Below are 27,373 nucleotides of genomic sequence, written 5' to 3' on the forward strand. Positions count from 1 at the left end.
ATAATAACTTCACTGCTAGTATGCTATAATTAGAAGTAAACAAAGAAAACTCATATAAATAATGATTTAACTCTAGTATCCTTTATACTTTTCTCTCAATTTATTTTGATGTTGGAGGTTGAGATTTGGAACCGTTCATATTCAAGAATAATTTGTAGCCAAAACACTTCTGTTTATAGAGACCATTTTGCTCTTGGTCATCCTTCAAATCTTGATTCACTCCAAGCATGAAAACTTGTTGAAGTAATTTTCATTCCACTAACACAAGTTCACTACTACAACCTGTGAATCAGGGAATTATTTCTGCATTAAACATACATTATCTTAGAAGAATTTTTCATCAGGTGATTACAAGAATTTCGGAAAAAATACACTATGCAAACAATTTAAAATATTAGAAATCCTTAACAAGTCAAACATACATGCTTGCACGATCAGATGGGATTGAGACAGATCTTTGATGGATGCCCCTCCTGACACCAACCCTCATGTGTTATCAAGCAAAGCAATGTTTTCTCATGACCAGACATGATTGTTTGTTTTGCTTTTTGTATGGATGATAGTAAATGAATGACACTTGTTTACAACCATCAACTGATGCCAGGACAAAGGGACACACATTCTACCACATCCATTCACAAGGCTTTGGTTGGTCTATAGAAGACCTTGCTTGAGGTGTCACACAGTGAGACTGAAACCAAAACCACATGGTTGGAAAGCAAGCTCCTCAACCACACAGCCATGTCTGTGCCTGCACACACACACAGATAGAGAGAGAAAGTGAAACAAAATGAGAGCCGCAAAGATGGATGGACCAATGGAAAGAGGAGATGATACAGTGTGACAAGAATGAACTAGATTGATACATGTATGTGTATCAATATATGTATGAATATGTAACAACAGCCAAATATACTATATACATGCATATATATATATATATATATATATATATATATATATATATATAATTACTGACATGGACATCATTTTTTTTTTTTTGCAACCATAATACACCACCTAGTATATTAAAAGTTTATCAGTCAATACTGTGCCCTATCCTACATTTTGTGTTAGCAATGTGTTGTTTTCATTTTTAAGTTTATCTCTATAGATTTTCTACTGAAGTTAGAGCTAGTTTTGAAAGTTACCATGTTTCATATATGAATACGTCTATATGAACATTGTCGTTGAAGATAGAAAAATAGGTAATGAGTGTATATGCACATTTCTAGAGTTATTGCTCCTTCTTCAGCACCACATCCATCCCATTAACTACCCATGAATATATTACTTAAATAGACACTAAGTTTAGCAGTGTAACACTATTAGAGGGACCAACTTACATATCAAACACATTCCTGACAACTGATACATACATATTAATTGCTGGTAGGTAGACCATACTTCGTTTTGCAACTATGGTATACCACCAAATATATGAAAGGTTTATGAGTTTTTGCATTAGCAGTGTGATGTTTTCATTTTTAAGTTTATCTATATAGATAGTTAATGGGTTGGATGTGATGCTGAAGAAGGAGCAATAACTTCAGAAATGTGTATATACACCCGTTACCTATTTTTCTATCTTCAATCACATTGTTTATATAGAGGTATTTGTATACAAAACATCATGACTTCAGTGCTGGTCTAAATGCTATAGAAAATCTATGGTTGCTATAAAGCCAGATATATATTAAACAGATTTAAGTCTGGAACATCTGAAATGATGATTCCTCAAAATTTTTTTTCACAAATGCAATTTTGGAATTTACCTCTCAACCTACAAAACTTCACCAAAAAGTTATCTTTCCAGAAGTGTATAAAAGTAATGATTAGTGTGTGTTTTATACAGATACACATACCATTCTACTATGACAATTTTGAAACATATGTGTGTGTGTGTGTGTATACATATACACATACAGAGAAAGAGAGAGAGAATTGTAGTAATATGGTTACATTTAAAGCATAGTAATTTGTCATCCCCCATACTCTCTTTTATACACAAACACATACATCTATAATCACAAACATGCACACATACATGCATGTTGTTTCCGGTATCCACCATATACCCAATATGTTCTTCTTTAACCCTTGATCTGTCCTGTTTGAGCAGACATGTTAAAAGCCACTCCAGAGATGATCATCCCATCACTTTTGTATGACTACATTGTCCATGTCATTTCATTTTTTTTTTTGTTTTGAGACATCATCATTTTTGCACCCACTTTCCATGTTTGCATAAGTCAGATGTACAATGCAATTTTAAGATTTGGCTGTTATTTCTAGCAGGTTCAATGACACCATACAGTTTCCTTCTTTTACTAGTCAAGATTTTGACACAATATTATTATTTAGCGCCAGGTGAGCAATGACTTTTGATGAAAAGTGTCCTGGCCATGATCATCCCATTTTATATCTGAAGTGTCCCCCACCCTCTGAAAGATAGTGGGGTGAGGGAAACTTGATAAGGATAAATAAAGAAACATCAAATAAAGAGATAATTGCCTATTAAAACTATTTTAAGTAATATATTTCAGCTCAGAATAAATTTTATTATTAGAAATAACATCCATTAGAGTTTACATACTTTTGCCAACAGAAAGACAAGTCTTTTTATTGTGATAGCATAGAATTCTGGACTCCTGGAACTGGTGCATTTTTCAAAGGTGTTTTGGGCTGGTGTTTGGCTTTTGAAGACCTTCATTTGCAAGAAGTTATTGAAATGCTTGAAAAATTGGTAGTCAGCTAGAGAAGGGCTCCAGAGTAAACTGAGTCAAGTAGAGTTTCATAGCCTAGCTTGCTCAGTTTTTACAAAATCAACTGAAAGATTATCAAGGAGAAGAATTGATCCTTTTGATTGACCAGTGCTGGAACTAAACATTGCATCTTGGTGCATTTTATTGATTTCCTGTCACAGCTTCTCTGCTGCAATAGTTTCGCCAGGATTTAAGGAATTATAGTGGAAGATTCCACTTACTGACAACCATCAAACAGTGACCAGAACCTTTTAATATAGCTTTGGTTTAGGAGATACTTCAGTTCAGCACAACCATGGCAATGAACACTGTTGGTTGTATATTTAATTCATTTTCCATCACATCATAAAACAATCAAGAAATTGATTGTTTTTGTTGCACAAAAGAAACACAGACAAAACTTCACAATGGTGATATTCTTGATTTTTCTTCCAACACCTGCAGTATCCATTTATTGAGTGGGTTTTTTTTTAACATTCCAAAGTGGTGCAAACATCAAACAACTGTTGAATGGAGACCATTTAGTTTGCTTGCAACTAAATTGTTTTGCATGGGTCCCTTCGATATGATCCTCAATTGGTTGTCAATCGCAGGTCACCCACAACCTTCCTTTTTCTTCAAGGTTATCTCCATGGTAAATTTTGGGGACCTATGTTAAGCTGTACATACACTGATAGTCTCCTGGTCAAATAAATGCTTGGTTGATATTGCAAACAGAATACACTGTTTTGTGTTCCATTTTGAACTCATACAATAAAATCGCTTTTTCCATCTTTAATTTGACGGCCTAAAATAAACAAGAATAAACAGTGAAAGCAAAAATATTGGTATATAGATCAATAGACCAAAATCTGCTTTTCAAAATGGTATATTACATGAACAGAGTAAAATAACAGGTTATCCCAAAGTAAGCATCAAAGTTTAAAAAACAAAAGCCACTATTATTTTTGCACCAGCCTAACAGGCAGATAATAGATAGATGTTGGTTATATTCATGATATAGTAATCACTTCTCTCTCATACAAAAACACATGTACATATCCATAATCACACACATATATGCATTTTCTGTTGTTCAGATTTCTATTAACTAACATATAACTGTTTTATTGTTGTGGTTTAGCCCTAGGTTTACCCTGACTGATCAGATATATGATGAACACTATTTCAGTCTTGTATATCTCATTTCTCCTTTTTGTTTATGCAGCTTCATATTCTAAGACAGCAGATTGTAAACCGAGGGAGATTTACCTACTATATCTAGCAGGCCAAACAACTGCTAAGGATCAAGCGTACATACAGCAAAAACAAATATTAAATATTTCCAAGCAAGCTTTCTTTTTGTAAAGATGTATTTAAAATTCACATGACTGACTTCATGGAGTTTTGCATACACTGTTTTAATGATAAAATACGTCTGTCACATACATATGTGACAAGGTGCATGTTTCTGTAGTTGACTGCAGTAGATTTTTCAATGAAATAATTAGTGAGAAATGTTTAATGTTAGTACCAATTATTTATGTAATATGAACACTTGTTCATTTTATATCCCCAACTCTTCTACAAGAACTTGCAGTCATCCCCACTTCTCTCCTACTCTAATCCTCATCCTATGACATAAAGCTGATACCCACCCATCCCCACTGCCAACTCCCTCATGATTCACAATCTTGCAAAGCTGCATAGAAACCTTAATAAAGCTGGTGGCATGAAAAACAGACCTTTGTATATGTTGTAAAGTGGCTAGCATTAGGAAGGGCATCCAAGTGTAGAAACCATCCAAAGCAGACATTAAAGTATAATGTAGTCCAAGGACACACCGGATCCTGTCAAATCATTCAATTCATGCCAGAATAAAACATGGACGTTAAATGATGATGATGAATTTCCATACTCCCATAGGTTAGACAAATATATAACTGTGACATTGTTTTACATCTTCAAAAGCACAAAGAAAATAAACACTTTTTGACAGAAGAAATGACAATAACACCACTTGTAGTTTATGACCATCATTCCATAAATATAAAACCTGTATCATTTGTAATGCTAAATAATTCTATATAAGAATATATCGCTATCCTTACTCTAAAGCAGTTTTGGAATTATAACTCTCTAGACAGAATATTCAAGATTGTTTGAGAGCAAAAAGAGAATTCACATCTTCTAGTGCATGTGTTACACAATTTCCATCATACTCATGTAACTCTGCAGACAAGTCATGGTAGTATGAATAAGAGTTATCATCATCTATGACAGGAAGATTTGCAGTTTGACAGCATTTTGTCCACCCAACTGTAAATCACAACAAAAAATAAGAACCACAAGTAAAACAATATTCAAAATATTATTTTGAACATTCAGTCTTAAACAAACAACCAAACTATTATCAAAGAGGAGTCAACAGTATTAGCAATAGTAGACGTGAAACCAATAGTAACTTTTAGTTTGGTTATACACCATAACAAGGAATAAACTACATGGTAATATAAAACAAACTGCTCAAAATACTTTTAGAGTGTGCTTTTTACTGACCAATAACATATAACAAAACAGGAAAGTGGAAATTTTGTGTGGGTATTATCTATTCTCGATTATATGTGTTTCTGAAACTCCACAAATAATATTTCCATAATTCTCAATTTTAGTATGTATTTTGACTAACATATAGCAGCAACTGTGGCCACAAAATGGATTGTAATAATGGAATAAGCAGATGTGCTTCAAGAGGAAACAGCTGGGATTTACCCCAACTACCTATTATATATATATATATATATATATATATATATATATATATACACACACATATGAAATCATCAAAGTTCTTCATTAAAATTAAACAAGGCCTTGTATAAATACAAAAAATCAAGTTGAACAATAATATTTTAAAAGAAACAAAATGCCCACCTGATTTCAGAACGATTTCGGAAGTTATCTCTTTCGGGTGGAACTACAAGATCATCTCCTACATTTTGTCCTTCAAAGATAAGATACTTAGCAAGAGTACTCCCATGATAGTTAACTGATCTTGTCAGTTGATGATAGTCCATAATATCTGTAAATGATAATAAAAGATGAAGATTTAATGCAACACCGAAGTCACCAATTATTACAGAGAGTTATGTCAGGACTAACATAATGTAGTAAATAAAGAACTACTATTTAGTTGAAATAACACTTGTATCGAGAAGAAAAGATCATTACCTCAATGACTGGTCCTGATCAAGAAAGATGAGAAAGATAACTGTGGAATCAAAATTAATGAAAATCAAATGTAGGCACCAGGTGGGTAGTGAGTCTAATCTTTAACCATATAGGGATAATTCTAGACATGTTTCAGTATTATTAGACCAACTCAGCAAAGTAGATTCATTACTTGTACTTGCCAGACTTAATATAACTAAGAAATATAAAGACTTTAAGTAAATGAACACTGGTAAATATAACAACTTAAAAGAATGACCAAGAGAAATTATTCAATGACATACTTTGGCTCTATTTCTCTTGAATTATATTCAAAAACAGTTTAAGTAAAATAGAAATATATTTAAATAGTTAATTCTATATTATTCAACTACGATAGTAGTTGTATAATATTAACATAGCTTTTTTGTCACAGTTGGCGTCTTCCAAGCAGTCTCAGTAATTCAGTTTTAATTGAAATTAAATTTAGCTTTTTGAATTATGTTTGACTAGTGATGAGCTACATTTAGACATAAAATACTTAAAATCTGGTGCAGTAGAACAAAAGTTAAGAGTAAAAATGTATAAACCAAACTAGTTGACTGACAGGTAGTAATGCCTGACATCGACATTCTGAATCCACACCATTCTTTTAATTTTAAGAATTATTATATTGATATTAATATGAAAGAGAAATGTTAAAGGAGTATATTGGTAAAGGTTTTGTAAAATTTTATCCATTAGAAAAAAAGATATTTAATTTTAATTCTAAAATTTTTATTAATTTTTGCGTGATATTAAAGGACACTACTCCTACATAAATTAAACTATTTCTTCGGCGCACACACACAACAAAAGATAAAAGACAACACAAATCGATACAAAGAGTTCTAATATTTATTTTCATTAGTCAAAATTATTTTTTATAAAAAATGAAATTTTTTTGCTTAAATTTTTGTAGTATGGCATTTTAAAGTCCATTTTTGAATAAATTATTTTAATAACAAGATTATTTAATAAAATATTTTTATCTTTTTGATTTTGTCTCTATGAACAGTACTGAATCATGTAGTTGGGCTGTTCAGAAAAGGCAAATGACAAAAATTCAAATATTTTAACACTCCATTTTCACTATTTTAAAATTTTCAAACATGGAGTTAATTATTTGCATGCTAAAAATGACTTTATTTATAATTTACTTATTAATTTTATAGTAAATAGAATATGACTATTTGTGGCTTTGTCTCTATGAGCAGTGCTGAAGTCGGTAGTAGGGCTGTTTAGAAAAGGCAAATGCTACTTGTAATTATATTCTATCCAATATTAATTGGATTCATTTAAAATAAAGTTATCATATTAAATTCTTATCCTCATTTTTTTTTTTTGTTTCCCATTATTTAAAAATTTCTTTAATTATATTCATTTGTAACTTTGTCTCTGTACAGTACATACTGAAATTACAGTACATACATTATGTCCAGAAAAGGAAAAGTTGCAATGATTATCATTTATTTTAATTTAATTTCTAAATGAGAATTAGTCAAATGAAAAAACCAAAATTCTGTTTGAATTTTCTTGGAAATTTTTGAATTCAAAATGACTGCAAAAAATGGTAATTTTATATATTTTTAATTAAAATGTTACTATTACTGCAATGCCTGTAAAAACACTGGACTAGCCAATGAAAAATGTGGACACATACTAACAATATTCTTAACAATTAAACCTGGAAAAGTAGAGGACAAGAAAAAACTCATTAAAATTAGAGCTTAAAATATTGCTGCTAAAATTAAAATTTAAAATTTGTTTATTAATTCATTTAGTACAAAAAATAAAATTAAGATAAAAAAGGGAAAAGTGAAATTAATTGAATTTTTTTTAAAATGTGAAAAAATACCTAACAGGTACTATTTAATTTTAATTTTAGCAGCAATATTTTAAGCTCTAATTTTAATGAGTTTTTTCTTGTCTTCTACTTTTTCCAGGTTTAATTAAGAATATTGTTAGTATGTGTCTGCATTTTTCATTGGCTAGTAAAAATATATTTCTAACCTTACTCTATAAAGATTTTAATTCTAACTCATAGAGAGATCACATGAGTCTAACTGAAGTATAGCTGAATCTTTCAGGGTTAGTACAATTAAAACACATACACTCTCTGTCTCAATCAATGCTTATATATCAATTGATTAATGATGTAGATTTAATGATCATCAGACAAAATTATGCAATATATTAATGAAATAATTCTATTAAAGAATATATTTCTATCCTTGCTCTAAAACAATTTTAGAGTTATAACTCTCAACAGAGAATATGCAAAATTGTTGCTTACGGCTGCATCCCCTGGTGAAGAGGATTGGCCAGCAAGTGTCCTGTGCTGGTGCCACATGAAAAGCACTTGTGCTGGTGCATGTTAAAAGCACGCACTGTAAAGTGATTGGCATTAGGAAGAGAGCCAGCCATAGAAACCAGGCCGAATCAAACTGGAACCTGGTACAGCTCTCTGGCTTGCCAGCTCTGGTCAAACCATCCAAACCATGCCAGCCTGGAAAGCAGATGTTAAAGGAAGATGATAATGTTGATGATTTTTTAGAGCAAAATACTGAATTCATATCTTCTTGTGTTTGCTATGCAATTTTCTTCGGGATCATGTAGCTCTACAAAGAATTCATGGTAGTATCAATACGAGTTATTGTCCTCTATGACAGGAAAATTTGCAGCCTGGAGGCATAGCCTGCTCCATCATTGGAAATTACAATAAACAACTACAATAAATAAATTACTTTTAGAAATATAAAGAAAACTATACAAAAGTAAATAATATGAAACTATTTCAGATTAAGACAATAAAATAGCATAAATAATTTCTTTAAAAAAAAAAAGTGGAGAGACGTGATAGAAAAGTTGATTGACAATCTAGATATTTTCTGACATTTTTCTGGCAGCAAGTGCACAGCTATAACAGTAATTTTTCATTTCATCTCTGAAGAATTGATAAAATATATACCAATTAACAGACATACCCCGTATTGCTCAGGATTTAAATAGCATAGTTTGTATATATGGTACAGTTAAGTTGAAACATGTGATATGGAGAAGTGCATCATTGACGACAAAACATTTGTGGAGTAAATGAAGGGCTAATTTGACTAAGTGACATGTCATGTGTCTGTTTGGAAGATTCGAAGCCCTAACCTTATCATGGAAAAGTGGGTGAGGGTATGTGGTTTTTGAATTACCAAAAAGTTCTCAGTGGGTATACTCTCCTTTGTGGATGCAGCACCTAAAATTTTTAGGGGATAGGGTAGTCAATACCATCAGCCGGTACTTCATTTCATCAACCATGAAAAGATGAAAGGCAAAGTTAACCCTGGAGGGATTTGAGCTCAGAATGTAAAGTGTTATAAGAAATATCACAAGGTATTTTGTCTGATACTCTAACAATTCTGCTCAATATGATGATGACACATTGTCCTGAATTCTTTTTATGCCCCATTAGGGGTAAAAATTAATTTGTGATTTATATTCAAGAAAAGATAAAGAGTTTCTTTTACTTAATCTCAATCAGAAGAGGACTGCTGATGCTACTTTCTTTGGTATGTTCAAGTGTGTGCAATATTTGTACTGTTGTTGAAGCTACATCTATGATAATCCTTTCTACAATAGGCACAAGGCCTGAAATTTGGGGCAAGGGCGCTAGTTGATTACATCAACCTAAGTGCCCAATTGGTAGTTATTTTATCAACCCTAATGATTCTGTCAGCTTGCTGCCTTAGCAACACCTATGATATTAGCAACTGTTTAGAGATATAGTAACAATGTACAAACCAGATGTATAACTGAAGAGACGGTATATGGTGAAATCATCCCAGATGCCATTTAAAACATTTGTATAAACTACTCTACCAACTGTTTGTTGTAACTGGAATCAAAGCACTAAAATAACCATGTTGCATAGCAGGAATCACAGTACTAAAATTAACTGGAGCTGGAACCACATCAATAAAATGCTTTGGGATGACAGTATTGAAAGATCTATGAATATTTATAGATTTTTTTCTCTCCCTTCCATTTTTACATGCATGCATGGAATGATGGAATGGTGTGTGTAGTTATTAATGGTGATTGTTTTTTACAAATAGACGTCTTTCCTATGCTAACTATTCAACTGTGAAATAACAGAGAGCTTCATTCCCTGCTTACTCCTACACATGCAGTCAAGCAAATTAGAGTAAGTAAAGTTATGTGCCATGTTCAGAAGCATAATACAATGACAGTTGTAGGATTTGAACTTTTGACCATATAGTCTGCATTATACTAGAATTTAGAAAGTAAAAAAAAAAGAAAGAGAAAAACAGGAAAAAATGAAATCCTGTACAGATAATGATTTAACTCTTGTCTTTGATAACTTTCTTTTGATTTACAGCTTTAAAAATTTTTAACAAAAAAACATGTATCTTTTATCATTTCATTTGTCAGCATTGCTGAAGCACTACCTTGAAAGGTATAGTCAAACAAATTGACACCAGTATTTATTTTTAAAGTCTGGTGCTTATTCTATCAGTCTCTTTTGCTGAACCACTAAGTTACAAGAACATAAACCAATACCTGTTGCCCAACTCAAACAAACACATATACATATATATACATAACATGCTTCCACACAGTTAGCATTAGCATTAGTGGTTAGCATTAGGAAGGGTATCCAACTATAGAAACCAAGCCAAATCAGACTGGAACCTCGTGCAGCTTCCCAGCTTGCCAACTCTGGTCAAACTGGCTAACTCATGCCAGCATGGTAAACAGACATTAAAGGATGATGATGACGATGATCATGATGATCATGAGGATGATAGAAAATATCAACTTCTTACACAAAGCCATAAATTTGTATGGAAGGCATATAATCAATTAAAATTATTATTGTTTATTTCTGATATTTATTCTATTGAGCCTTCTTGGATCAGAAGAAGTACTAGAAATATACAACCCTGACAGAATTTGAATTCAGAAACAAAGGGGCATGTCTAAATATTACCAAAGATTTAGTCTGACACTCAGACAATTCTTCAATTCTACCACAATGAAAAACAGAAAATATCAGACAAATAACAGTTAGATCCTTGCTCCAAGGTATGGATATGTAAAGATAATCAAATATAACAATATCAGATGTGATTCAATTTGCAGATCAGCAGCAGCATATAAAGATGAACCAGATAAAAGCCAACCTTATTACAATTAATTTTCAACCTAAAACAAACGAGGTTAAAACCAACATTAGCATTGATAACTGAAATGACTAATGTTAACTATACTGATGTTAAGCAGTGACATACTGAATGCTGTCACTGTATCGACCAGACTGTCAGGTGTGGTAATAAATAATTAATCACCGCATATCCCCTCACGTTGGCCTTCAAATGATGCCACCCTGCTGACTAGGTGGGCAGGCCAACATTCCCCTGAATGGAATGCTAATCTGTCACAGGGTTACACATTTACAGCTGAGAAAAACTGAATGATATAATTTTTAACAAAATTATCAATTTACTAAGATCTGTTACTTAATTGAAAAAAGAAAATAAAAACCAAGTATAATTGTTAATGATTCTCTAAGAAAAGAAGGATAATTTCAAGAAATTGCAAATTATCTCTCAGAATTATATACTTAGGAGGAAATTTGATCTTTGTCTACAAACAAGAGATGGCTATAGTTTTCATTTGAGATTCATCAGCATAGCATACTCAAACCTGCTTTGATCATTTGACAAAATATTTATGCAGAAAAAGAGTTAGACTAACCATACTGTTTATAAGTACTTAATAAGAGTAAAAGAAAAAAAAAACAATGTAAACTTTTAAGAAATTAAAACAATGGCTTGTTATTAATAGCAGTTTCAGTAACAGACTGACATTTTCATAACAAACAAAAGAAAAGAAACAGTTGGTATTTCCAAATTTTTACTTGCTACTCGAAATCTCAACCATAGACAAATAAAAATAACCTGACCTACATTAAATCAATGGGAATCAGTAGCTGGCTTAAGTTTACAGAATATTAACAACAGAATAGTAATAACAATTCACATATATAGAAGTTAGTGAACATGATCTGAAATACTGGCAATGATATGGGAAAGAGAGGAATCAGGCAAACAGAAGGAGCTATGGTGGAAGTGGAGAACTGAAGGTGATATTAAAACCTTGCATAAAGATTTGAGTCACATAGAAGAATGGTCTAAAGGGCAATGGAAATATACTGAAAAAGATGTGAAGGCATATCTTGAAAAAAATACCATATAGAAAAGAACAGGTTCAAAACTGTTATTGAAACCCTAAAACAACATATACAAGCAAAAGCATTGAGGGTGCAATGCTACACTGAATGCATATCACAGAGGTTAGTTGAGATTGTATATGTGCAGCAAGGATACAGGAATGGACTTCAAGATCTGAAAGTGAGCAGTGCTCCTTTTAAAATAAGGGAAAAGAGCAGATTACAGGGGCATAGATTTGCCAAATGGAGAGTGAATGGAAGACATGCAATGAACCCCTGCAGAATGTGTGGGAAGAAGGTCAGAAGTGTGACTCACATCATTAGTACTTGTGAAAGTCTTGGACAGAAAGAATACAAGCACAGACATGACAGGGTCCTAAACTTTCACTAGCTACAGTATCGGAAATATGAAAGTGAGGTAATGGGCACTTGGGACCAACATACACCAGAAAAAGTAATGAACAGAAACAGGAAGGCAATGATCCTCTGGGACTTTAATTTTCAGACACACAAAGTGTTAAGGCACTAAACACCAGATATAGTAGCCTTTAAGAAGGACAAGCAAGAGTGCCTAATAATTGACATGGAAAAAAAGAGAAAAAGTCAACAAATATGGAGACCTGAAAATTCAAACTGTCAAGATGTGGCAGCTGCAAGAGTCAAACATAAAGATCATTCTCATTGTCATCGAAGCATTGGGTTCAATACCACCAAACCTGAAGAAACAACTGGACACTTATATGGGATACTGTGCAATATCTTCAATAATAACGAGGAGCAGGAGAAGAAGAATGCTTTCTTTATTAAACATAAAGGTTAACAAAAAAAACAAGCATGGTATAAGAGGATATAGTGCAGGATTATATATATATAACGAGAGAAATAATGAAAGCAAAAAAAAATTTGAACTAAGTTTGGAGATCTCTGAGGGCTACTCATGGAAACATCATAAAATGACAGTCACCCTCACCACTAAGGCCTTCTCCCAGTTGTTCATCTGCAATTTACAAGTACATGTTCAGAGCAGACCCATTCTCTCAGACCATGCTTGCTACTCTCATTTCATATACCTTTCAACAAATTTGCTGGAAGGCAGCACTTCCCTCATATACATACATATATATATATATAATTAAATATAAGATAAAATTTATATAAGAATTTATCAAGCTGGCTACTTGATAAATTCTGATATAGATTTTATCCTATATTTAATTTTAAATTTAACCGGAATCTATTCAGTGCTGAATTATTCCGAATATACATGTGTACCAAGATGTAATTTGAAAAGCCTGCCCCTTACATAGATATATAAGTGTGAACATTTCTATGTGCTATGTTGGATATATTTGGTGTTTGTCTGGTATGTTGAATTTTGTTCATTTTTATGTGCCTTGATTATGCCTGCACTGACGATTAGAAAGTGGATTATGTTCACTAACTATGAAATCAAATGATTTGCGGCTGAATCCGTTTTTATGAAATGACTTCCAAGTTGCATTCCCTTGCTGTCGGTACACTGTATATTTATCATGGTAGTTTTGGCTTTAAGAGTCCCTCATAGCGTGAGGCATTTAGGTGTAGTAATGCCCTTAATATAATATATAAATCAGAAATGGAAAAACAAAACAATAAATTGAACAATTATAAATTCAATTCAATTTAAATATTTTATGCAAACAAATGACACATCTCATAAATTACAGCTGTTTCTGCTCACTAATAAAACAAAGTTTTTCAAGAATAATCAAATCCCTGAAGTGTATTTCACATCTAGCTAAACTGTTTTATATATATATATGATAGATCGCTGACCACTACATTTATATATATATTTTTTTCTCCTTGTTTCTCTCCTTATTTCTTTCTGTGTTCCTTTCAGTTGAAGAGCGTAGCTCGAAACGTCAAAGACTTTCTCTATTCCCGAGCGTTAAACTAATACATCCATTTGTTGTTTACACCACCTGTCTTCATCTGTTGTTTTTTTCGTAAATTCTCCCAAAAGTGAAATGAAGAGAGAGAGGGAGAGAGAGAGAGCAGAGAAGACACCAGACTAAATGGTGCAAACTAATCCCAAGACACTGCATCTGTGAAAGAACTGGTAAAGGAGCATGTTGATAGGTGATTATATATTTCTAGCAATGCAAGCATAGCAAATAGCATCTTAAAATGAAAATTAATGATAGAAACTGGAATATAATATATATATATATATATATATATATATATATATACATACACACACACACACACACACACACACACACACACACCATAATGGAGGAGTTTAACACCAGTTGTTCATGGAAATTCCTGCATGCCTATGAGTTAGTTCTTATTGCAGGATCTGTAGAAAAATTAGAGAAGAAATTCCAGACAGTGAATTGAAACCTGGAATTGAATGGCCTTAAAATAAACATAACAAACACTAAAGTTTTAGTTGGTAGGAAAGAAGACAAGACTTTCTACCTTCAGGAAAGTGGTTGTGCTTGGTATGCAGAAAAGAAGTAGAGAGGAAAAGTCCATATGGTGGGTTCAGTGTAAGCAACGGACATAGCAGAGGTGTAGTGGTATCGCAGGTAGGCAATGAAGAAGACAGCTGTCATATAGGGCAAGTAGACAAGGCCAATAAGCACTAAGAGCACCCAGGGGAAATAGATTCTCTTAAATGCCTGGGTGCCTCCCTAGTAGTACTTGATAGTTTCTGTTACCTAGCCAGGCTAATTCTGTAAGTATAGTAGCGAGAGTAAAAATGGATAGGAAAAGGTTTGGGGAACTATTACCTCTACTGGCAATAGATGCTCTCTCTCTCTCTGAGTGAAGGGCAGACTGTATACAGCTTGTACCAAAGTGCATACTGTATGATAGCAAGATATTAGCCTTGACTGCAGTGTATTCATGAAAACTAGAAAGAAATGAAGTGAGCATGGTTTGCTGGATGTATAACGTTAACATGCATTAATAGTGGAGTACAAATGAGGTGAGAGAAAAACTGAATATAAAAGGAATCAAATGTAGTGTTTAAAAGACAAGACTGGGCTGGTATGGGCATGGTGTCAAGTATTGAAAGTGAAATGAAGAGAGAGAAGGAGAGAGAGAGAGCAGAGAAGACACCAGACTAAATGGTGCAAACTAATCCCAAGACACTGCATCTGTGAAAGAACTGGTAAAGGAGCATGTTGATAGGTGATTATATATTTCTAGCAATGCAAGCATAGCAAATAGCATCTTAAAATGAAAATTAATGATAGAAACTGGAATATAATTCAACAACTGGGCCTTTTACCTACTTTGTAGCTACTAAATGTCCATCTTCTGCCTTTCTTGTCTATCTGATACCCTTTCATCTACCCACTTCCATCTATTCCCAACACCATGCCACCCTTCATGCTCTCTTACCATCAACTATCACCACAACCCATTAATTGCCCCTTTTTTTTTTCTCAAACCAGCAATAATACAGCAGTCACTAGCATCTCTCTCTCCCACCTACCCTCTTTCTCTCATTATATTCTGCCTTTACTGCCTATCTTTATTACTCCTGTAGCACTTTTTCAAACTCTCTCTCTCTCTCTTTCATCTTTGCCCTTCTCCTCTTGTTCATCTTTTAAAATGGCTATCTCTTGAAGTGAACAAATGGAGACAACATCAAATAGTGAAGATCTCTGTCTTGCAGAGTTCAAGGCAACCTCACAAGTTCTGGTGCCTTGATAGAATGTTCCAATACATTCTATAAAGTGGTTGGTGAATAATCAGAGATATTATAAGGTCAAGAGGACCATTTAGGAGACAACTTCTCTGGTGTTGATGTCATAATAATAAAATGCACGCAGTACATATAAATAGTTGGTATAAGGAGAGTCATTCATCAGTAGAAACCATACCAAAATAAAATACATTAGTAAGAAGAGGTCTCCAACCATGCCTGGGTGTAACTCTGAATAAGAAATGACTCAGACTGTGACAACTGTCCAAAACATGCCAATATGGAAAGCAAATATAAAATGATGATACATATAAAATGATACAGATGAGACAAGAGAAGACTCTTCAGTCTGGTCAGCAATGTAAATTGCTCATAGTACACTCTGTACAGTGGAGATGCAATGGCCCAGTGGTTAGGGCAGTGGACTCGTGGTTTCGATTCCCAGACAGGGCGTTGTGAGTGTTTATTGAGCGAAAACACCTAAAGCTCCACGAGGCTCTGGCAGGGGATAGTGGCGAACCCTGCTGTACTCTTCCACCACAACTTTCTCTCACTCTTACTTCCTGTTTCTGTTGTGCCTGTAATTCAAAGGGTCAGCCTTGTCACACTGTGTCACGCTGAATATCCCCGAGAACTACGTTCAGGGTACACGTGTCTGTGGAGTGCTCAGCCACTTGCATGTTAATTTCACGAGCAGGCTGTTCCATTGATCGGATCAACTGGAACCCTTGACGTCGTAAGTGACGGAGTGCCAACAACAACACTCTGTACAAAATGGAGTGCACAAACAAGGTATGATCCCTAAAAGATGAATTGCAGGCTATGCTTCTAAGAGACCAGTAATTTCAAATAAAATTGACACTTAAGATAACCCATCCAAACCATACTAGCATCAAAAATTGAAATTAAAAAATTATAATGATGATTTTATATAAGAGGATTTTCTATATCTTCTTAAAATTGCTTATCTCATTATTATGATTCTGTATCACCTTATTTTTAGTTATAATGCTATTATACTTGATTTAATAAAATCATCTAGCTTTCACTGGTCCATATCTACCACAAGTATATTCTATCAACTCTAAGTCTTTAACTATCTAGTATCTTCTATTCACATATTATATCTATACATAAATTGTCTCAGTTGTATCCTAGTCGTGCTTAATCATTCAAATCACATGTACTTAATCTTGCTAAAAAATTAACATAAAATATTCAACATTTCATGTCTCTTTTGATATAAAGAGAAACAATATATACTTCATAGCTATATAGAATTTCATTTCTTACAAGTTTTATTTACTCTGCCTTTCATTCAGAAATAACTAATCACTGTGACAGCTGGAGGAAGTGAAAGAGAGTTGAGATCCTTAGTAAATAATGGTGTTGCTATGCCAGACTTCAAAATTAACACCACTTCATCATTCTGTTTAACTAAGCAGGTAACTAAGCCAACAATTATAACTAATGACTAATATACATAAAAAGGCTATTTGTAGCCATTTGTTTTATATACACAAAATAATATTGCTCTCAATATTGTTCTGCCTCTAAAAGAAATGAATGTAAACTAGTGATTAGTCATAATTCTTGGTGTGGTTATTGCTAAGTTAAACAGAATGATGAAGCACTAATTTTAGGTCGGTGACTATTCACTAGCTGCCTTTCTGAGATTTGTGTTACATGCGGGCAAGGTGAACATGTTTTTGTTGCTATCAAGCATTTCTTGTGAACTCTGCTTATAGAAAGATAGTTAATAACATGTAACTATAAATCTGCACTACAAATAATATATTCCTTTGAATTACAGAACCCCAGCATCCTCATGTCTCCTTCATTCCTTTAATTTTTGTTGTTGTTTTTTTTTTGTACTTAGAACATAAACTCTACTAGACACACCAATGTATTCATCTTTAAGAAAAATAATATGAATAGTTGAATCTAACAAATATGGATATATGCCACTGGATTTCAGTGGATGTCAAGATGTAGTTATTTATCCTTTAGTCAGTTTAATACTCTTTGGAAGGTGATTTACCCACCAACTTTCACATAGCAATCTAACCAAAACAAAAACAAAAAAGCTGGCAGAAGATAAGGAACTAAATCAGTGTTTAGCTGTTGGGACAATTATTTGCTAGTCCATTAAGAAGGCAATTATTCACATAAAACTGCAAGAGTAAAAAAATATAAGCACTTCTCTATCACTAAGAAAAGATATCAAAAGTGCTTTATCACCCAACAGATACAGATTGAGCTAAACCTCCCACAAATTACATGTATTACCACCTTAAATAAGGGAAACATGAGATATACTCTAACTAAAAAAAAAAAAATCAGATCACATCTACAATTTCTTTGAAGATAGACCTGTTTGCTCAATCTAGATTGATCTAGGTCTAAACAAACAAGAGATACAACAGATTCAAAGTAAGAAAATAATCAATTCATCAGCAAATAATATATATTATTAGCCAAATAAATATATTTATCAGCAACATATATTAACCAGCAACTATATATATTGAATATAAAATATTCTAATACTTTCCCAAGTTTCAAGGGTAAGATTTTGCTTGCTTTATGAAAACAATATTTCAACATTCTAGAATTAGTTTAAATTTCTGTAACTGTTTTCTTCTGTCAGCGTGACCATCAAACAATGAAATGAAACCATAAGTTGCCACAAAACCAAGCAGAGTTACAAACACTAAATATAAGCTACACTTAATATCTCTTCTAATAAATCCTTCCCACGAAAAGAAATTTCTTTAAAGTTTTCTACAGGATATGCAGATTATATAATTAGTTTATTAACCTACTTCTTTTATAAAACAAAACATTTCTTTTTGTGTGTGTGTGTGTGTGTGTGTGTGTGTGTAGTTAATTGATTTTGTATGCACACAGAAACATTAGCAGCATCAACTGATGACAAAAATGCAAAGATAAGTAAACTATCAGCTAATATATAAGTTTTGTCTGTTGCTACAAGAATAAGCAAGATATTTCATATTTGAGTGAAACCAAAGACAGGGTATCAAATATATATAAAGTGTACACAGAACAGGAAAAATCAAACAAAACTGTTAAACTTTACGGCAATAAAATATTGATGTCTATATGTAGTGACTGACAGAATATTTTCAATATTTCATTTTTCACATAAATATTTCTCATGAGACACAGTATGTACATGCATAGAAATAGCTATGAAAAGGGCCATTCTCAAGACATAGCTATATATTTTTTTTCAAGCAGATGATGAAAGTGGGTAATATAGTTTTTATGCCAACCAGATAAGTTCTTGCACATTTTATTGGTGATCTTTCCATCACTACTTTAGCAGGTACAATGAAACTTATGCTTTGCAGATGAGGTCATAATAAGATTACCTCATGCTCAGAGTTGTCTCTAGCACTTACCAAAATAATGGTTTCAAATTTTGGCACAAGGCCAGCAATATTTTAGGGGAAGAAGTAAGTCCGTTAGATCAACCCCAGTGCTCAACTGGTAATTATTTTTTAAGGACAAAAGTTAAAGTCAACTTGTTCAGAATTCAAATAAGACTCGTAATTATATTTCAATAATTTTATCAGAAAAAATGGTTATTATTAAAATAAATATAATGAAGGAGTTGAAATATTAATAATTTGTTTTAATTTGTTATTATTTCAATTTTATGAGGTTCTTTTCATATGTTACAGCCTAACTCTAAATATACATGACTTACTGCTTAGGTGAGTGTGCAATATTGGAATATAAAAGCTTATAATGGTATAAATATGGAGCCTTAATTCATATGGTAACTTGTCCTGCATTTAAAGCAAACACATCATAAATCACACAGACACGCACACAATAGTCAATATAAAAGCTGGTTAGTTGGTTTATTTCTCCAGTTATGCTTTGCTTCGTCTGTATAGAGAGAATGGAAAAGTAAAAAAGTTAACAGAAGAGATGTTGGATGAGTGCACATTATTAAAAGGATGTGTTATAATACTATTCCACATATACGAAAACAGTCATGCCAACAATCCAACATACCTCCATCATGTTTTTTTGTTTGTTTGTACTTAGGACACAACTTCTACTAGACACACCAATGTATTCATCCACATCTTTAAGAAAATTAATATGTATAGTTGAATCTAATAATAAAACAATCCATATGCCAAAAAAAAAAAAAGGCCTGGATTTCAGTGGATGTCAAGAAAAAATCATCTCTTGACAAGATCAAAAGAGTGAATTAGTTACCCATATTTTTCTTCCTTATTTCTAATAAGCATTATATCATTTGTTTCTTTCTTCTTTCTTGCCTTTAACCCTCCAACGCGGAGTATAGGCCAACCCCTCATCCTCGTCGTGAGAGATGGAAACAGGTAAAGCTGGTGAAGTTGAATGGGCTAATCACCCGTGCAATGTATTTTCAAATTGATTACGAAAACACTGATAGTATCATTTGTTTAGACAGAACAAAAATATAGCTAATGGAAGAAAGTAATAACTGCTTTAGTTCTAGTTGAGCATTCAAAATCTTGTTGCAAGACGCAACGAAAATTTTAGAAAAATAAAAAAGAAATAAGTGGAAATTTTACCAGTGAGTGTGTTAAATTATAAGGCACCAAAAGAGAATGACTCTCCCCAGACACAACAGAATATGTTTCAACACACGAACTCACATAAAGAATCTTGCAAACCAAATCCAAAAACGAAATAAAATGTCACAAACTGACACTGAATTAATAGGTATAATAATGAATATTACAGCATGCAACAGTTGATGCTGACACTGACACATTGCATCACACACACACACACACACACATATGATGATGATCATCATCATTGTTTTCAGCCATTTTTCCACACTTACATGGGCGGACAGAATTTATTGAGGCAGATTTTCTACAAACAGATATCCTTCTAAATCCAAGTAAGGTAATAGTTCCCCCATAGCCAGACATTTCTACTAAAACCATTCATCAGGCTTTGGTAGGCCCAGAGTTATAGTAGGAGACATTTGCTCAAGGTGCCACCTGGTAGGACTGAATCTGAAAACAAGTGGCTGGGAAGTAAATATCTTCACATACACACACACACACACACATAGAATAGTTATTTCACAGCACAGAGCATAAATTAATTTTTAATCTCAGCATTTACTGCTCCTATTTTCTAATAACTCGTCTCCACTTTATATTTATGTAAAGTAATTTGCATAATTTTGTTTATTTAGGCATGTTTTTAAATTCACTTATTATGCAACACATAAACAACCTTTGCTAATAGCACTTAAATGTTTAGCTGCAAACAACTAAACAAGCAGTTATTTGTTTTATAAAATAACTTAAGTTTATTGAAGTTCATACCATGAGCCTGGTCATTAACTGATTAAGGAAAATTTCTTATAAGGTTTTAGACATCGATGCTTTTTAACTTTTACACTAATTTGAATACAATTTAAGAAACAACTTTTAAGTGTGGACATAAAAACCACTTTATAATCACATACTTTCAAGGTTTATCTTACTGTGTGGAACCTTGGACACGTGCCTTCTGCTGTAGCCTTAGGCCGACCAATATTTTGTAAATGTAATTGGTAGATAGAAACTGTATAGAAGCCTTACACACATGCACACAGATGAGGGAGGGCTAAAAATTCCTGGCTTTAAGGGTATAGCGAAAGGCCACATTGGAAGCCCCACCTTCCAAGTTCTTTTACAGGGCTTACGAAAACTGCAAAAAGTGTGTGAATCTGAGAGAGGAATATGTTGGATAAAATCATAATTAACTGATCCTCCTGTAGTTTCTTTTACCCAAAGCCAGGTATTTTTTAGCACCCCCTCATATATAATTTGTGGGTTAACAAGGAAACCAATGATTTCATATGAAGAGATCTTCACAAATGTTTAAGTGTGCCACATGAAAGTATAGGTACTCATCTCTGGCGACAAGTACCAATACTTCCATGTAGCATGTTTGAACAATTGTGAAGATCACTTCACATGAAACCGTTGGTTGCCTTGTTAACCTACAAGTAAAGAATATTCATCCACCAATAGTGTTGAACACTCATTCTCACTGCTCACCGTTCAATATTAGTGTGTGTGTGTGTGTGTGTGTGTGTGTGTGTGTGTGTGTGTGTGTGTGTGTATGTGTGTGTGTGTGTGTGGAGTGCTCAAAAGATCCAAACTTAGACTACAATGTCATTACAGTAAAGAGGGATAAAGTTGAGCAGGTATAGACGAAATTATGCGGATAAGCAAATTAGACACATTAAATATATTAAATCGCCTATATACATATTATATATATATATATATATATATATATATATATATACATACACACACACACACATACATTTATACATTAAGTTACAGGTAGGTAAGCAAACCAACACCAGTTGTCAAGCATAAACACTGGCATATACACATACACAATGAACTTCCATACAGTTTCCATTTACCAAATCCACTCACAAGGCACTGGTCAACCTGGGGCTGTAGTAGAAGACACTCAATCATGGTGCTATGCAGTGGGACTGAACCCAAAATCATGTGGTTGCAAAGCAAACTTCTTAATCACACAACCATGAAAAATAGTTAGTTACTCTGTAAAATGAAATAAAATAAAGTAATTAATATGTTCTGTGCATATAAGATGATGTTGTTGTTGGCACTCCATCGCTTACGACGTCGAGGGTTCCACTTGATCCGATCAACGGAACAGTCTGCTCGTGAAATTAACGTGCAAGTGGCTGAGCACTCCACAGACACGTGTACCCTTAACGTAGTTCTCAGGGATATTCAGCGTGACACAGTGTGACAAGGCTGACTCTTTGAATTACAGACACAACAGAAACAGGAAGTAAGAGAAAGTTGTGGTGAAAGAGTACAGCAGGGTTCGCCACTATTCCCTGCTGGAGCCTCGTGGAACTTTAGGTGTTTTCGCTCAATAAACACTCACAACGCCCGGTCTGGGAATCGAAACCGCAATCCTATGACCGCGAGTCCGCTGCCCTAACCACTGGGCCATTGTGCCTCCACTTATATATATATATATATATATATATATATATATATATATATATATAAAAGATGATAACATGATCACAAACATGGGCAAGTAAACGTGTAAGACTGAAGAGGTGTGAACTGAATGTAGTTTATTGCACATGTAGTGCGGAAAAGGTTGACTAGAAGAAAGTTAAGATAAGTAACTTGATCTCAAGACATTAACTCTTTTGATACCAACATATCCGAGACCACCCTTATTTCTCTGACACAAACTTCCTGTTAAAAGTGATCTAAATTTAAAACTGTCCATCAAACTTTCATGTTAATCTATATTCAAAATATCAGCTTGATAAGGACAAAGTTAATTTATGAAATTCTTCATTTTCAAAATTAACTGAGACAAAGATTGTATAGCCACAGAAACATGGTAACAAAAGGTTTAACCTACATTTGCAGGAGTGAACTAAGATAATTGGATATGTAATCTTTTATCTTTCACTTGTTTCAGTCATTTGACTGTGGCCATGCTGAGGTACTGCCATGAAGTGTTTTGTTCAAACAAATCAACCCCAGGACTTATTTTTTTTTAAGCCTAGTACTTATCCTATCAGTCTCTTTTGCCAAACCAGTAAATTATGGGTACATAAATACACCAACACCAGTTAAGCTTTGGAGAAGTGGGGACAAACGCAGATATGAAGACCTGCATACAACAGGCTTCTTTCAGTTTCCATCTACCAAATCCACTCACAAGGCTTCTGTAGCCCGAGGCTACAGAAGACACTTGCCCAAGGTGCCATGCAATGAAACTGAACCCAAAACCATGTGGTTGGAAGCAAGCTTCTTACCACACAGCCAGGCCTGCACCTAATATGAATGAATAGTACATGTTGAATAAAAAATGATAGTGAATCGATAGTAAAAGGTACTTTTGGCACATTGATCTCAATAGAAAGAAGTTTTTAGATCAAACCTAAAAATATTGAATGTCATAGATAACCTATGATTGAAATTAATGGAAAGCCACTATATTGCAAAGCTGAAGAACCTAAGTTAGTATCAGAAAACAGAAATTAAGGCATTTATGATAATCATGATGATTTCCAGAAACATATATTCACAATCTCTCAGACTATAGAATATATGTATAGTTACTAAGCCTTGTAAATTCAGACATTTGCATGATCTGATTGGATTAGTCTTTATAGTGTTTATCATTTGAACAAGCTTTATTGTTTCACTAATTTAATTTAGCCATCAAAATTACATTCTACATTCAATAAAGCATGCTTATGTCATAACTCTAGCTTTTTTCTGGTCTTCTATTTTTGCTGCCCATATACCACTGGGAAATTTGATTCACTCAGAAGAATGCTTACTATCTAGCCTTTCAATATAATTGCTATTAGATCAACAGCTTATACTGACCATCATTAGCAGCAGCATCTTACCTACCCCCTACCACCAGCACTATCATCATCATCTTCATCATCATCCCACCATTTTCTATAATCAATACAAGTTATAACTACTCTTCTACTGTCAGGCCAACCTTCTATCATAAAGTCAATAAAACCCGTGCTCTAGAAATTATGCTTCCACTCATACCTCCAATTCCTTTATAGTTGCCAAGTAGAGTTCACTAATTTTCTTTGTTTCAAAAAGATGTTTCTTCAATATTAGATATTAATAGTTATAGATTTATCTCATCTTTTGCAGTATTGCTTAATATAAAAAAAAAAAGGAAAATCTTTATATCTTTGCCAGATCCCAATTTCAAATGGAATGTCTATTTGGATGCAAGTACTAGCTAATTAGGATTTTTTAAAAATCAAACTGATACTTTTACTCTGAACAGTTCAAAATCTCACATCTTACCCCAAACTTTGCAGCAAACATTATACACAAATCTACATTAAAAAAAAAAAAAATTCCTATATTCTCCTGCCTTACACTAATCACCAATTTTTCAAATACCTCATAAACAGCATGCTTAAGTCTGTGATTCATTTTCACTGTATGCCTGATCCAAGATATCTCTTTCCTCAATGGTCTATGAACAATGTCTTTTCTTCACAGACAGTGATAAAATATAACAGTAATGACAGGTCTTAGCAATAGGCAGAAATATCAGAAAAGATAAAATACTAGCAACTTTTTAATTCTGGATTAGGTAGGAGAAAGGCAGCATCAATGGTGTTTTTTCAGGGCCTCCAAGACTAACAGGGAGAAACCAAGGAAGCACAATGCATCAGTTATCCTCAGACTAAAGACCTGGCCTGAATTCTTGCAAAGAGCAGACTTTGCTAAACATCCAGAGGGTGGTATTGAGTTGAGCATGGAAACAAATACAGTCCATCTGATGGGCTTTACATAGTTTCCACTCCTTCAGTTTCATTTATAAGGTTTGGGTTGAACCAAAATTATAAAAGAAACTTTCCCAAGGTGCTGTGAAGCAGGATTGGATTTCATGTGATTGTGAAGTAAGCTTCTCAACAAATATTTACATGCCTGCACCTACAAGTTACACCTACTTTTGTTTCCTCTTTATATATATAGGTTGATTGCCAGCAAGAGCTGCTCACTCGCCAAAAAAATAGCAATAAAATTCAAAATGTGTGTTTTAATGTTTTGTACAACAATTATGCCAACCTAACTGCAGATGTCTGTAGAATATATGTAGTTTAAAAAAAAAAATTTTAAGTGCAATTTGAAATTTGAAAATAATTTTCCCAATTTCTCTAAGCTATCATTAAATAACAAGATCCCTTCTCAGGAAGATCATAAACTATTTTAGTCTAAGAAGTGAAATGAGAAGGATTTCAGTCAGAATGTACCATAAAGAAAGAATACTGTATCTGTTAAAAGTGAAACAACTTTCATCAAAGCTGCATGCTGGAAATGCACCAGAAAAAGAACTAATACTTGGATGCTGGCAGATGTTGACAATCTATGGAAATTCACAAATACGTATTTTTAAAATAACTAAGAAAATCAGACTGACATACCAAACTGGCTTGGGCACAAACAGATCTTGTAATCAAGAATTAAAACACTAAGCAAAAAGCTATAGATAGGTCTGCAGATTGCTTAAACATCATGTATAAAATTTACACAAGTTGTTTCAACAAGACCATTTTGAATCCAACAAGGTAGTGAGTGATGAGCAAACAAGAAAAAAAGAGACTATAAAGTTGTACTGAATATTTTTTGATAATGAAGTGGTACTCTCTGACATAAGAGAACACTGCAAAGCTATATTAAAATATAGCTTGATTACAGAAAGGCATTTGACTCTATTTGCTATCCATGGTTTCTGTAATCACAGCCATTAAAAAAAAGACAAGACTACGCTCTCGGAGTGGTTGGCGTTAGGAAAAGCATCCAGCTGTAGAAACTCTGCCAAATCAGATTGGAGCCTGGTGTAGCCATCTGGTTTCACCAGTCCTCAGTCAAATCATCCAACCCATGCTAGCATAGAAAGCGGATGTTAAACGACGATGATGATGATGATTACTGCCCCAGTTGCTGCCATTGGAAAGCTCAAAACAGACCTGGTCAACAATCTTTATAATTTGCAATGAGAGCAAAGCAATTGTTTTTGATGTCATAAATTTTCACAGGAGTATCCAAGGAGACATTCTGTCTGTCCTTCTGTTGGCAGTAAATCCAGTCATTTAAAAAAAAAAAAAAGTCCAGTAGTTTTTACTAGCCAATATTTGCATCCAAATAGTTGTTCCATTTACAAAAACATAAGGAGATAATGTAACCCATAATTTCTATGTGGACAATCTGCAAGCTTATACTAGAAGCATTTACAATGCTGAGAAATAGCAGGATTTAGTAAAAACATTTTCAGCTAATCCAGGAATAGAATTTAGGTAAAAAAAATTATCCATATTTCATAGCTGAACACAGAAAATCCATTTCCCAAACACCCAAGATCACAATGCATAACAGCACATTCAGTAAGTTTATCTGAAGTTATTACATGCATGGAAGTTGTGACAGGAAATTGGGTTTTCAGTCACTTAGCAATGTTTATTACTTTTACTACTGACCGAGACCTTTGGAAATGTGCTGTGCGTGAGAAGACCCGGCAAGCCAAGTGAGATCGTTGCCAGTGCCCCTGGACTGGCTCTTGTGCGGGTGGCACATAAGATGTACCATCCTGAGCGTGACCGTTGCCAGTACCGCCTGACTGGCCTTGTAGGGTTTTCGAGCGAGATCGTTGCCAGTGCCCCTGGACTGACTTTTGTGCGGGTGGCACATAAAAGACACCATTTCGAGCGTGGCCGTTTTCGTGCGGGTGACACGTAAAAGCACCCACTACACTCTCTGAGTGGTTGGCGTTAGGAAGGGCATCCAGCTGTAGAAACTCTGCCAAATTAGATTGGAGCCTGGTGTA

General features: G+C 33.7%; 1 protein-coding gene across 4 annotated transcripts in view; it reads right to left on the reverse strand.

Moving 5' to 3' along the window:
- Positions 1-27,373, reverse strand: part of LOC106882663 (uncharacterized) — an 82,824-nt gene that overhangs the window by 38,363 nt on the left and 17,088 nt on the right. For 2 of the 4 annotated variants that reach the window (XM_014933419.2, XM_014933421.3), the window contains exon 2: positions 5,679-5,826. The exons of 1 other annotated variant lie outside the window; for it this stretch is intronic. In XM_014933419.2, the coding sequence (XP_014788905.1) occupies positions 5,679-5,821 (143 nt within the window). In that variant the 5' untranslated portion in view covers positions 5,822-5,826. Of the gene's footprint in view, positions 1-2,596; positions 3,512-5,678; positions 5,827-27,373 lie in introns of those variants that run through there. One more of the 4 variants, XM_014933422.3, reaches the window with a different exon arrangement.

The sequence above is a fragment of the Octopus bimaculoides genome, chromosome 3 (genome assembly GCF_046866305.1).
Source record: "Octopus bimaculoides isolate indiv1 chromosome 3, ASM4686630v1, whole genome shotgun sequence".
Classification (NCBI taxonomy): Eukaryota; Metazoa; Mollusca; class Cephalopoda; order Octopoda; family Octopodidae; genus Octopus; species Octopus bimaculoides.